Below are 14,321 nucleotides of genomic sequence, written 5' to 3'. Positions count from 1 at the left end.
GGTCACTCTGCTGCCCTTCTGGGAGCAACGTCAGTGTTGCCTTCTGGGATGGGCAGGGTAGCAGTGAGGTTGGAGTTGGAAGGGTGAACTGGCAGAGCCAATCCAAGCCCTGATCCTGCCTCCACGCTGCCCCTGCACCATCCCAGTAAGCAGCAATGGTGCTCCTTCTGGGAGGGTAGTGGCACAGCACTGTTATAGAACATAAACCATTAGCAATCATAATAAGGTATCTGGACAATGAGAGGCCAACATGAAGCAACACTATATATCCCCTGTTTAGAAATAATAAAAAATAGTAAATAAAGTTGTGCCTGAGGAGAAAATAAAAAGGGAAATGCCTGCTCTGCACAATATGTGCTATTAATCTCCTTGGGAAATCAGGAGATTAAAATATGGTGACATACCACACCCTGGAAGGGAAGTATAAACAAGGTCCTTTTAAATCTTCACCTAAGGCACAGACTGGCTATGGACTTCTGCTTGATGTGTACAGATCCGAGTTTCATCCTTGTAAAATTTATGAAAACAGTTGCTCAACCACAAATTACACCTGTCACATGAATTAAATAGAGTCCTGGACTGGCCCAATACAGTAGCACTTTGGGCCAAATTTGTGATCTGTAAATTTAGCAAGCATAAAGTAAGATGAAGGATAGCAAACGAGACATCAATTTCACTACACAAAAAATTCAGAGCAATCATAATATCCAATTCACCACATTGACACATTTTTATATAATTCAGAGCTGAAATTATGATGCATGGAAGACTATGTATGTCATATTAGCTGCCTCTAAAAGAAAGATGGGATTCTGCAAAAACTCCCCAGGTATCTAGATCTACAACATGCTCCTATTTCCCAGGCTGATTATATTCCCTTTCAGAGCTGGCCCCCATGAGTATAGGCAGTATTACCTATCACAGATTCCACTGTGTCACTGGTTGGGTAGAATGGAAGGGCATTTGCATTCATGCCAGGGACACTGCTTGTGCCTGCTGGACTTGGCGGTGTTGCTGCCAAACTAGAAGTGATACTAGAAGAGATGCTAGATGTCAGTGGGCTGCCAACAGGAAGAATCCCCAGTATATCCTGAAAGAGGGAGACATATATTTAAACACTGGATAATTCATTCTCAGCATGCAATTTAAGAAGTGTATGAGCAAGTCCCTAGCTCTGGGGATGCCAACATGGTGCTCATGTGCCCAACAGAACTCTTGAGGACTTTCCCTGGTGCCCATAAAGCCTCCTCTCCCACTTACCCTTCCATCATGAGATGGAGAGGGTGGTAACTTTTGCTGCCCCCCTCCCAAAAAAAGTAAATAGTTCTGAAGGAGGAAGTTGAAAGAATGGCACCCTTTCCCGCTTTCTCTTCCAGCTCTATCTACAGTGGTACCCCGCAAGACGAACGCCTCGGAAGACGAAAAACTCGCTAGACGAAGGAGTTTTCCGTTTTCTTAGCCGCTTCGCAAGACGCATTTCCCTATGGGCTTGCTTCGCAAAACGAAGCTTGCCCCGCAAGCTCCGGGGATAGCGGGGAAGCGCAGCGCGTCTTCCCCGCTGTCCCCGGACCTCTTTTGAAGCAAGGGGCAGCGGGGAGAAGATCGCTTCTCCCCGTTGCCAGCCCCGCAATCTCCGGGGACAGAGGGGAAGGCGCGCGCGCCTTCCCCTCTCTCCCTGGACCCCTTTTGAACCAAGGGGCGGCAACGGGGAGAAGCGATTCTCCCCGCTGCCCCTTCCCTTGCTTTAAAACAGGTCCGGGGACAGAGGGGAAGGCGTGCGGCGCTTCCCCTCTGTCCCCGGACGGTCTCCATAGAAACGCATTGATTGATTTTCAATGCATTCCTATGGGAAACCGTGCTTCGCAAGAAGAAAAACTCGTAAGAAGAAAAAACTTGCGGAACGAATTAATTTTGTCTTGCGAGGCACCACTGTACTTTTCAAGACTCAGAGTAGAATCTGAGCCTTGAAAAGCACATAACAGGCTCTCTTCCTCATTTCCCTTGGGAAAGAGAAGTCTCTCTCTCTCTCTACATATATATATAATTTATACCACAGACTTCTATATCAATATACATTCAAGGCAGTTCACAGTAGTGTTAATATACAACAAAGTGCCAAAACAAATGTATGCTGCAGTTATGAAGGACAACTTTGATTCTTTCAGAACACTTCTCATACATTATCAGTGGCATCATATAATCATAATTGTGTACAATTTTATCAGAATAAGGTTCAATGAGCTGTACTAAACCCTTTCTTTAATTATCTCTGCAGCTGAATTCATATTTAGATTTCTAATTTGGATGCTCCTCTACATGCACAGCCTCAGCATTTGCACATATCTGAATATACATTTGTTAGAGACTATTTAAAAAAAACAAAACTCTTAGCAAAATACCACCACCCACCCATACATCATCCAGCATCCACAAGTAGGCTTGGAAGCTATGGATGAGATGGCATAAACACACAGGAATAGTCTAGGGCCAACTTGGGGTAACATACCTGTTTTGGTTGTAACAGAGGCTGTTCTTGGGTTCTATGTTCCAAGGAATGGGATTTAATCTTTGCCTGCTGCAGTAAACAGAACAAAAAGAAAGACGAGTGGAGGGGGAGTATACAAATGTGAAATTGCTGACTTCAAGCATTTGAGAGGGCTATGGGATTCTAACAAAACTTTCTCTATTTGGCTGCTCCCAGAAAGTTCAGAGCCCATTAGACAAGGAAAAAAGTATTAGACAATAAATGGTGGTGGTAGTGGGGATTCCCAGCACATATGGTACTGATAACCTGGATGTAAATCCAATTGAAATAAATGAAATAAACTTTCCAAGTTTTAAACATGCATATGATTGCCCTGTAATCTTTGTACTACACTGTGATCTTTTTGTACTCATGTGGTGAGATTAACAATGAAAAGAAAGTGTGGAATGTTTTCTTAGTCTATGCCTGGTAAAGAAAAAAATGGGCATTTAAGGAAAAGTTGGTAAGAAAAATCCTACTCCATAAATACTCCAGAATAAATGTTAAAGTCCCAGTTATGTTGGTCTGCGACTGTAATAAAATTTGTTGTTGCTGTTAAATTCCCAGTGGCTTCTCTGCAAGCATGAGTTTATTTTATATCTTCATGAAACTATTCAGATATGTCCATTTTAAGTATCATTGTAGTTATATTCTAAATGCCTTTTTTCAGGGATTCAGGTAGGTAGCCGTGTTGGTCTGACACAGTCGAAATAAATAAAAAAATAGTCCAGTAGCACCTTAGAGACCAACTAAGTTTGCTCTGGGTATAAGCTTTCGTGTGCATGTACACTTCTTCAGATATTTTTTCAGGAAGAAAAATAATCCCTTTAGGCTAAAAATATACCGTGATAAGTGCAATAACACAGATAGCAAGGATGTTAATTTTCTTTATGCCAAGGAACTCTTACTCGGGTCCTTGCCTGGAAAAAAATGTTTCAAGAAATGTGTCTCTAGACTAGCCCAATAGAAAGTTCCAGGTGGCTGATTTTGTGGTATGTAAAAAATATGTAAAGTTTGCTTCAGATTCTTTCTTTGGATTACTTGATTATGTATCACAATACCAGGAGCCCTTGTGCCTTGCTTGTCTAGTGCCAATTTCGTAGCTTAGGGAAGTACCAAGATGTTTCACCAACATATTGCAGTGGTTTTGGCAGTTGCTTCCAAAGCCAATATGAAACCCTTAGGTCCCCTTTCCCTGTATGCCCCACCTACCTGGCATTTGAAATTCTTTAGGTACTCTGCTCCAACCAAATCTTCCCGCTCAAATCCTGGTGCCTTCTTGTAGCTGCTGGCTGCAGTTACTGAATCTGTGGGAAAGCCAATGCTTTCCAAACTATGGGGTTTTCCAATGGCACCAGGAGGAGACCCACATATATTAGATGGGCTTCCAAGACTGCTATTCCTACAGAGAATCTAATGGAAGAAGGAAGAAAAAACAGCACAGGTCACAACTTGAGAGGAACTCATATAGTGTGCAGTTACAGATTCCTAGGATTGTAACATTCTGTCTTGCACTATTGCAGATGGCCTTTGATGGAAAAACCTCCAGATAACTAAGTTGTTAGCTTCAGCTAGGTCAACTGGGAACATAAATCACAAGTTTTCGTGCTTTAGCGTCTCAGAAATGCACAACCGTATCTTGATCCCAGAGACAATCTCATATTCTTTTCACTCCGCTCACAAGTTCTTCATGCTTTCTCAAGTGAGATTTAGAAACCAGCACAGCCAACATAATCCCATAGGAGAATACATATTTCTAGTGCAAAACCTTGTTGCTTCTTCAGAATTCTAAAATTCTATGCTTCAAGTTTAAAAGAAAAAAAAAGTATTAAAAATGTGAAGTCAGTCCATGCTTCAGAAAACAGAGGTGGTTGGGAAGTGGTTCATAGCGATCATAGTGCTGAATATTTTCACTCAGTGCAGCTTCTTACTCTTATTCCCATAACCCAAATTCTTTGTTTCAGTTTTCCTACATATTTACAGCCCCATATGAACTACGTGTTCCATTCTTCCTTGACATAAACTGATAAATATTTTTTAATGTTTTCATTTATTAAAATATTTACACCCTACCTTTCCGTAGAAAAATGCTTAAGGCAGCTTACAAGTACAGAATTGAAAGCATCTAAAAACTTTTTTTGAAATGTTTGATTGCATCACTCTTATTGGGGGCTTCCCATCCTTCCCTGTCATAAACAACTATGGTTAATGGACCCATCACAACAATGAGAAAAATGAGAGTTCTTTAGTATTTATGCACAACTGGGACAGAGAACTTCCAAATTATCAGAAGCCACTCAGCTTTGTTTTTTACATATGCAGCCATTCAAGATTGCTTTGCTAAAGAATGTTTAATAGCCGAGTGATTTGTCAGGAATTCTGTACTTGAGTTGCTAGGACATGTTTGTGTGCATATTCATAATCATAAGGACTAGAAACTTTTAGGGAATCTAAATTATGTGCCCAATGCCATACTCTGACCGTAAGGACATTGGAAGAGCCTGCTGGATCAGGTCAATGGTCCATTTGGCACAACATCCTGCTCTCACAGTGGACAACCAGATGCCCGTGGGAAGCCTGCAAGCAGGATATGAGCACAACAGTATTCTGCCTATCTGCAATTCCCAGCAACTGGTATTCGGAAGAATACTGTCTCCCAACAGTGGAGGTATAACAAGCCATGTTGGCTGGGAGCTACTGATCTGCAAACATACAGAACTGTGGCATAAATAACAACTGTTTCGAAATGTAAAACAGATGAGGCTTGAATTAAGGAAGAGGGGACTCTTGGGAGCCTCTTACAATGACAATTTTCATTCAACCAGCACAGGTTGTGTAATGCTCTCTCTCCCCAGTTAGAGTAGATACTTACTGTAGTAGAAGTGGGGCTAGTTGGCAGAGTTCCTGGTTTATTCCATACCTACAGTCAAAGACAAAGACATAACACAGAATATGTGGGATGAGCAATTTATTTAGCTTTAATCAGTCATATGTAATAGGCATAATTAAAACATCATTCACTCGGCTTGCAGCCTACACAGCTGAGCAGGCTGAAGTAACAACAGACAAAGGGTGCTTCAGTATGACAAAAGCAGGTGGACTTGGAAGGAGACATTACAATTTGCTCGCCAAAAGGTGAGAGTGTGAGCTTGCCACTAGACAGCAAGATGTCTACTTCTAAACAGTGACTTGATATGATTCACTAGAAATATGCAAGACTCTCCCAAGGGATAACTACAGCTTAATTTTAGCTTAACATGAAAACAGAGGGCAACTACCCCAGGTTAAATTCTTCAAACATATCATAGTACACAAGCTCCAAGGCTGTATTCCCAAACATTTAGTTAGGAGCAGCTGCCACTATTCACAAGGTAAGCAATTCAGATGAGACCTATACAAGAGGGCTCAGCACCCACAACAAGAGATTGAACTTTCCCTTTTATGCTTGGAGCACTTTATTCAAGAGGAGAAAAGCAAAACCATGCAAACATTTTAATGATTTGAATAGGTGTTCTAGAAGCAGTCATTTTCAGATGAAGAAAGAGTACTTCCCAAATGGGACAAATTCTAAGCAGGGAGCATTACAAGAGTATTAAATTTCACAGAAAAGCCTTGGGCTGCTCCATATGGCAGCTTGAAAATGACTTCCAAGTAAATTTAAAGCAGCTCAGCTTGTCTAATCCAGTTTGAAAGTGGCAGTTGTGATTTAAACCCATGCCACTATGTTCCTTCAAAATCTCAGCTCACAGATGGAAACCTGTTTTGCATCCCAGTGCTCTGCCAACGCCCACAAATTCAAAGTAAATGTTATGGGGAAAATATAGGCACCATTTCCTTAACACAATGTAATTGAGTCCGAGGGGGCAGCTTCTTCTTCTAGAAGGCATTCATATTTAGAGAAGTCTGCAGTAAAAACCTACAAAGTGAAGAACTTTCAAAATTTCTACGTACATTGCTAAGGTCTGGGGCTTGTGGACTAGAAGGGCTAACGGGAACAGAATCGCCTGCTGCCGAGGGCATATACATTACAGGGCCTGTTTGTGTAGGACTGGAAACAGAGGATGTTGATTGTAACTCTTCATTAAGTGGAGGTTCTGTAAGAAATGCAAAACAAAAACATGACACAATGTATGCAGAAAAATGAAAATGGATCTTATGGCTCTCCTAAGTGCAGAGGTTCCATAGATCCGTATCTATTTGCAGCAATCCTCATACCAGCACAGAAATAACAGAAAGTTTTCATAAGACAAAGTTGATAAATGTTTGGGTTTGTTGCCTTGAGTGTCTTAGCTTTTCCTAAAATTATAAATTACACTCTTAAAGCAATGACAGATGTAACTATTCATTCTAAAGACCTACTGAATCAGGGTTTCCATCCCTAATGTTCAATGATGGCTAAGAATACCTTGACGGTGATGACTGACACTCCAATTCTAAGCATATTTACTAGGTAAGCAAGCTTACAATTTCAATGATGTTTTCTTTCGTATGCTTGCTTAGAATCATAGCCTGAAGAACGTAAGACTATAACAACAACCCTCTTGGATCAGACCAACTGTCTACACAGTCCAGCATTCTATTTCCAACTATGTCCAACCATATACTTCTGGAAAGCCCAGGTGTGAAGCATGGCTGTAGCCAGGGAGCCTGCCCCCCCCCCGCAACATAAAGTCTGCCTCCCTGAAATAAATCCTGGCTACGCCCATGATGTGATGCCTAAAGGCAATAGCCCTTTCCCAGTTGTTATCCCTCTGTTTTGGAATGGAGACAGAAAGACCTTAGTATACTGATTTGATTTCAGAACACTAGAATTGATTTTTTTATGTATGGAAAGATCCCATGTTCCCAATAGAGCAAACTAGACAATTCATATGGCAGAATATGTTATGTATGGAGAAACAAGAGCTGTTAACAGTTGTTCTGAATCTGCGTGGCAAGCCCACCCTGAAATGTCTGGGGCACCTGGAAGGGAAAGAATATGAAGTAGATCCAGTCTTCAGCTCAGCAGACAAGATCTGGGTGGGGTTAGGGTTAGGGTTGAATGGAGAGGACCTTCACCGATTCAGACTGGATTTGTGGAGGTGGCTTCACCTTCATTCCTCCAAAGTGATTTGCAGAGGGTGCGTAGTTCAAAAACCATTTCAGCTTTCTTCTTACATATTTCAGGTTAGGGCAAGACACTGCTTATTTCACTTTTAATGCCAGTGTTGAGCTACAGCAGGGGTGGTGAATCTGTGCCCCACTAGACGTGGTTGAATAACAACTCCCATCATTCACAACCACTGACCAGGCTGGGAGTTGAAGTCCAACAGCACCTGGGGAGTCACAGATCCCCCCATCCATACTCACCAGTGCCTTGCTGAAGAGGAAAATCCTATCACTGCTCCTCCCTCTATGAAATATGTCTTGATCAAGTGTCCAAAAATTCTTGCCCATCATTTCTAAGACTCCAACCAAGTGATCTGTGCCACATTGATCTGGCTTCTTAAAAAGAAATCTCAAAAGCAGAAAACTCCTTCATGAAAGGATCAGGTCAAATACTACAACAGATGAGTTCTTTCCTTTGCTCCGCAGAAAGAAATTGTGTGTTCACAGCCTCAGGCAGGCAAATCACAAACCAGCAGCCCAAAATGCCCACAGCAAAACTTAAAACTGTACAATACCTTGAGTGGCCACTGGGTGTTACTTAATTTTGAGGAAATGCAATTAGAGCGCACACCATCTGGTGGCTAAAGCGTCTTTTCCAAAGTAAAAGATACAACACACAAAATAAAATCCACTGGAATATTTATTTTTGAATTCTTTCCCATGACTTGCTGAGGGGAGGGGGGTAATTTGTTTTGAATTTTGCTTGATCCAGCAAATGAAGTCCCACTTTGAACCCAGGATGACACTTCTCTCACAGCTTACACTTTATTGCTAGATAAAGATAAGACCACCTACGTTCTACATGTGCAAAGGCACAGAAGGGTCCTCGGGGGCAGCTGCCAGACTGTTGCATGTCATTACATTTTGTTGATTTGTAGATCTGGGGGGGAAGCACAAAATGTGATGAAAGTGAGCACACATAGTTATCTATAATGATTTTTTTTTAAAAAAAATAGAACTATACCAAGAAATGCAACTGAGTTTGATGTGCCTCAGTTATGCTTTACATATAACTCTGATCCCAAATTATATTTGACATTCACAGAATTAGTTTTAGCATTATTACCATTGATAATTAATACAGTTGATTAGAACTTCATCACAATATTTTGCATGTCTACTCAAAAGTTTGGGTGGATTTACTCCCATATAAGTGTGTATAGGACTGCAGCTTTAATGACTCTTGGAACTTACTGAATGATGGTCCTGTGCATACACTGGCTCTACCCAGGATCCAGAACTGGACCACATGAAAACATTTGAGCAAAAGAAGTGTATAATATCCATTCAAGAGAAGTGTTTCCATGTGTATATGCATCCATGGGAATCACTCCCAAAGCCCCTACCACCCAATGCTGCCAGAACAGCAGTCTTTGGGGAAAGAGGAAAGGAAGCATAGTTGAACTGATTCAACTATGTTTAACTAGAGTTTGAAAGGATTCTGCTGATAGACAGGGCAGCCATGTGTCAGGGAAGAATTAGAGGTTTTCAGGTTATCAGAGGGAGAAAGCATTCCCCAAGGGGGGGAGGAGAGCAGTGAATCTAATAGAAGGGAGCAAGAGGAACAACAGGGAGGGACCGGTTGTTCACAGGAAAGGCAAGGGTTAAGTTCTAGCTCAGATTCGGAGGAGGGGAGATACAGGCCAGCTCTAGCCAGGAGGTTAGATAAAAGAGCGGGAAAGCGAAGGGAAAGGCGCCTTCGCCATTTTGAGAGTGGCTGGTCATGGAGAAGCAGAGCTCAGAAGGTATCTGAAAGAAGTGACTCTGAGGAATAATAGTTAAGAACTGTTTATAAGAATGTTTTGTTAATACGCAATAAAAAGTTTTATAAAAGAACAAGAAGCGTTTGTGTGGTGATCTGAAGAGGACAACGACCAGTCCTGACACCATGTCCCAACAGTAACATCAAATGTTGCTAGAAAACACATGGTCTTCTTATGATAAGGGTTGTGTACACTAAGACTAACTCTGCTGTCCTTGTATGCACAGGAGGAAGGTGTCAGTTCCCAAATTCATCACACCTTCTGTTCCAACTTTGAAAGCCTTCATGACATTTAGTTCCCCATCACTGTTCTGACTTTGCTCTGAATACCTTATAAGACAGTAAAAATTCTTTTTTCGCATTTTGGACGAATTTTGTCTCAAATTCAGAAAAACAAGACAAGGAGTCAGCCTAACCCCTCAGGGTACTACCTAGATCTCATGCACCTCCCTCAGCCTCTTGTCTGTGTCTTCTAGGCTTCCGCATGCGCCATAGTCCACTCCAAATTTTCTCACTCTCCTACATCCAACCATCAAGCCCCATTTGGCCCCTCACCTTGGTTCCTGCAGCCCCTGCCAGCTGTACTCTCAATGTCCAAGGAAACATTCTTCCCAGCATGTCTAGATGGCAATAGGAGCACTTATGGGTGAAGAATCCAAGATCTCAAGCAATTTCAGCTCCTCAGGACCCCTTGGATTCTTTCTCTTCCAGTGTTCTTATTGTACTTTTTATTAGAAGTGTTACTGTTTATCAGCACATATAAACCCTGGAGCCCCTCCATTTATCTAGCCAGGCAGCCAACAGGAAGGGTTGCTCACTGTACCTCTGGATGAAATTGTTGTTCTGTGCGGGTGTGACAGTACTGGCATGCATCTCCATTGTCACACTTACTGGGATCTCCCCACTCATCTCCATGTTTCACACTGGGGCATGGGGATGACCTGCATAAAGAAGGCAGCAATGGTATAGAATAAGTAACCCAATTCCAACTCGGTACCATCAAATAAACTTATCTCACTGTCCCAAACAGGGATGCCCAGTATACTGCTTCCATATATCCCTGCCACTTACTTCTGCATATTGAATACCTTAGCTACCTGCAATATAGCTTTTCCCAAGGCAGTGGAAGGTTTTACTTCATTATGCAGAACTAAATACATATGATTTCAGGTCACATTGAATTAGGACAGAAGCTGGTGGCTTTCAAGAGGACAGTCTTCTTTGCCCCCACAGAAGAGGAAAGCACACAACAGCAGGAGACAAGTACCTTGTCTGACCAATGCTTGAAATACAGTTTGAACATGAACTGTGGGAGTTTAATGGAAACCTGTGATCTCAGAGAGATACCTTTTCATGTGGCCTTTCTATTTGAAGTATTAAGTCTCAACGTGTAACACAATTTTCACAAGGACTAGAGATTCCCACTCTGAAAACTGTGCTAGCACTATGTTGCTATAAAGCAAATTCTAGGGGTTGCACAGAGATTAAAAGATACAGAGTCTAATAGACATGATACATAAGGAAAAAGGAAGGAGGAAGGAAGAGAACAGCAGTAGTATTCCAGCACCAATTTTTGAAGTTATATCATCTCAACAATTATTAAGTACTACTTTTAAGTACTACTACTACTACTAATTTTATTAACAACAACAGTAACTTGCTTCAAAGTGGTGAATGGCATATTAATACAACAAAAAATGAAGCATGATAAAATGCGATAAATTAATCAAACAAAACAATATAAGACAGGAAAATTACAACAGAGAAAAATAAAAGAGCAAAACTTTCTAAGCTAGAAGATTAAAAAGTGCTCTCATCACCCATATTATATTATATTATATTATATTATATTATATTATTTATAACCCACATTTTTAGTATCTAGATGCTTGAACAGACAGTGAGAAATAGCAAAATAGCTTACCCCAGCTACAAAAATTAAGGGTGCTCTCACCACCACCCATTCTGAACACTCAGAGGTTGCATAAAAACAAGTAACCAGTGTTAAGAAACTGCCCCAAAACATTTTCTTAAATATAACAATTAGGATCACTTTCAGTATTAACAGTTGCCAGAAGTATACACACAACCCAGCAGCCCTTATTCCTCTCAAAAACAATATCTGAACCAATCCTTAGAGCTTAACTTCAAACGGAATATATTGCTCTCAACAGGACTAATTCAGGGGTGGAGAACCTTTTCCAGTCTTTTCCAGCTGCATTTCCTCCTAGGCAACTTCCTGAGGTTTCCATGCTAGTTGTGTAGGCCGAAGCAAAAAGTGGGTAGTTCAATGGATATGACTTACCTTTGTGCAGTAGGCTATATTCCAGCCATGCAAAAGTCAGAGATGGCTATACACCTACATGCATTTCTCAATCTATGCAAGTAGGAGGCATTATCACAGCTCTAGCACACATTCCAGCAAGGCAAAAGCACTCGAGGAAGGTGCAAAGCAGGGCCATTGAGGGGTGCCTGAGAAAGGGTAGCAGGGAGAGTCCTGAGGGTTGGGACAGAGAGGCCTGGAGGGTCACATTTGGTGCTTGGGCCTGCAGTTCTCACCCCTGGACTTGAGAACTGCAACCTAGAACACACAGTAGTATTTGATTGGGACCCACTTGTAATAAACAGAACCATTTGTTTTACTACAGTCCGTGTCTTAACAAAGGAAGCAATCACATAAATGGGTTCAATAGGTTTGAAGAAAACTCAAAACTACTGGTCCCTTCCAAAACACCAGATCTTGAGGCTCTGTACCTGTATTTGTGTTTCCTGGGGCTCCTTCTTCTATCTTTGCTATTATGGTAGTAAGGGCAGGCATAACCCTGTCGACAGAGACGTGGGGGCTTCTTACATTGTTCTGTTTTGTAGTTTCCCAAAACATATGTTGTGTCTGTGAAGACAGGTGTGGCTGGTTAATTCGCGATGACAAGCATATTGCTTCCTACATGAAGAACCTTGTGATAGGAGGAGTGGGCAGTCCAAGAACAATGGACAGCCCTATGTAAGACCCTAAGGAACTCACCTTGCCACCTTGGCTCTTCACTGAGTATTTTCTCTATCATAGCATGGCTAGCGGCAACTGCAGACTGACCCTCTATGCCACCCTCTGATGTAGTCTGACCATTCTGCAAAGCTTCCATGGCCTGAAGCTCCCTTAGGGAACAGAGTTAAATGAACAATAGGCAGGCAGAGAAGATTCAGAGAAAGAGATGTGTGTCTACCAGATAGGAGTTGCCACAATGCAGGAATTCCCATACATTTATTCTTTCTTTCTTTTTTTGCTAAGCCCACTTTTAGAGATTCAGGATTTGTATGAGCACTCTGTCCTCCTGCTATTTTGGAGAAAACTCCTACAAGACATATTGCACCCCATTATCCACTGTTGTTCTATTAATCCCCTATACAACACACACATTTATTTGCACGCAGGGGCATGGTGCTTCATGAAGAAGGTAAAATAAGATCCTGGTTGAATCTCAACTGGTGTGCCTCCAGCAAGTTAATATAGCATAATTAATCCTCCCCACCTCCCAAAACAAACCCAAGTAAACTCCTAGCATGCTTCACATATTCCCTTTTGATAGCCATAACATAAATAGAACAAACAAATACAATGTCTATTTCCTAAACTTAAGTATTTTCATCTTACAGAACTATTGGAAAGGATACCTTAGGTCTAATGTTAACATCTCTTTAAACATGCTCTCCATATACTTAATGAAATGATATTTACCTCTAAGGCCTGAAAGAGACACTTGGTTGCAGACTCAGGGCTGGGAACCCCAGTCAGTAACACACAACTATACATCAGCTGGGGGAGGGTGTGATCTGCAGGGAAGAAGCAGCAGGCAGGGGAAGGGTAATTAATCCTTCCCCTGCTGCCACTTTCCCACTGGTACTCCCTCTCTAGTCATGGGACTCAGATATGCATCTGCTGCATTGTGGGACAAAACAGATAAAGTGGTTGTAGACTATGGGGAAATGTGGATAGAAAAAAAGGTTTTTTTCTCAGAGCATATTCCCATACCATAGCATCTTCCCTGCGAATCATGTCCTCTCCCTCTGCTTCACAGATATATGGGGGTAACCAGAATTCCTAGACCAATGTTTGCTGCCAATGTCCAGTTTCACCCAATCTTACAAACACTTAGGCTGCTTGTTTCTATACAAATCTTGTTCTAAGAAATTAAAGTCATACCATCCCTTTCTTTAAACTGATAGGTGATTTTGACAGTCATCTGGTGGTGGAGATATGCTCGGGGGGGGGGGTATAGTTGGAGGGGGGCAGATTTAACCTCTTCCTAGCCACCTTACTATCTTATGTCTAGTGAGGGCAATGGTTGAGGCTTAGCAATAGTCTGGCTTATATTAAACCCATTCATAATAATGGGGCTCCTGGCACCAAGATACTTGCCCAAGTCACCTTGTGATGCATAAAAAGTCACAGGAAACGGCCTTAAAGGACTGTATATAACATATTCTTTTGTGCGGGGTTGGGGGGCAGGGGTGGAGGAAGAGAGAAAACAGAACACCATCATACTTCTGATGCTAAACACTACACATTCAGCAGCATTTTGTACTCTGATCTGTTCCATTTTGGCTTAGCAAGCATACTTCTGCAGACAAGGAACTTCATCCTCTACTAACCTGATATCATAAACTGGAGAGCGGAGGTCATGGGGCCCATGAGCAAAAGCACAGTGGAGACCGTTCTTGGTGCAGTTTCCTTTCGAGTCAGTCTCATGGATGCAGATTCCAGTTTTGTAGTAGCGCAGGTGATATCTACGTTCTGTGTCACCAGTAGTTCTATGCAGGAATGGACACCTACAGGGGAGGGGGGGAAAAGAGAGCTCGTAGAAACTCAAAGGCTGAAACATGCTGCCCAAC

General features: G+C 41.9%; 1 protein-coding gene across 5 annotated transcripts in view; it reads right to left on the bottom strand.

Annotated features, from left to right (window-relative positions):
* Nucleotides 1–14,321, bottom strand: part of UNK (unk zinc finger) — a 50,521-nt gene that overhangs the window by 17,801 nt on the left and 18,399 nt on the right. For 3 of the 5 annotated variants that reach the window (XM_083487516.1, XM_083487518.1, XM_083487517.1), the window contains exons 3-11: nucleotides 14,082–14,258; nucleotides 12,189–12,324; nucleotides 10,258–10,375; nucleotides 8,468–8,552; nucleotides 6,476–6,618; nucleotides 5,397–5,444; nucleotides 3,737–3,937; nucleotides 2,507–2,575; nucleotides 916–1,090 (exon numbers count right to left, since the gene is read on the bottom strand). In XM_083487516.1, coding sequence (XP_083343642.1) covers nucleotides 916–1,090; nucleotides 2,507–2,575; nucleotides 3,737–3,937; nucleotides 5,397–5,444; nucleotides 6,476–6,618; nucleotides 8,468–8,552; nucleotides 10,258–10,375; nucleotides 12,189–12,324; nucleotides 14,082–14,258 — 1,152 coding nt within the window. Of the gene's footprint in view, nucleotides 1–915; nucleotides 1,091–2,506; nucleotides 2,576–3,736; nucleotides 3,938–5,396; nucleotides 5,445–6,475; nucleotides 6,619–8,467; nucleotides 8,553–10,257; nucleotides 10,376–12,188; nucleotides 12,325–12,456; nucleotides 12,588–14,081; nucleotides 14,259–14,321 lie in introns of all 5 variants that reach the window. The other 2 variants (XM_083487514.1, XM_083487515.1) reach the window with 1 other exon arrangement.

This window comes from Podarcis liolepis (assembly GCF_965112155.1).
Source record: "Podarcis liolepis genome assembly, chromosome: 2".
Classification (NCBI taxonomy): Eukaryota; Metazoa; Chordata; class Lepidosauria; order Squamata; family Lacertidae; genus Podarcis; species Podarcis liolepis.
The sequence above is the reverse complement of the archived record's forward strand: the minus strand, read 5'-3'. Positions and strand labels throughout refer to the sequence as shown.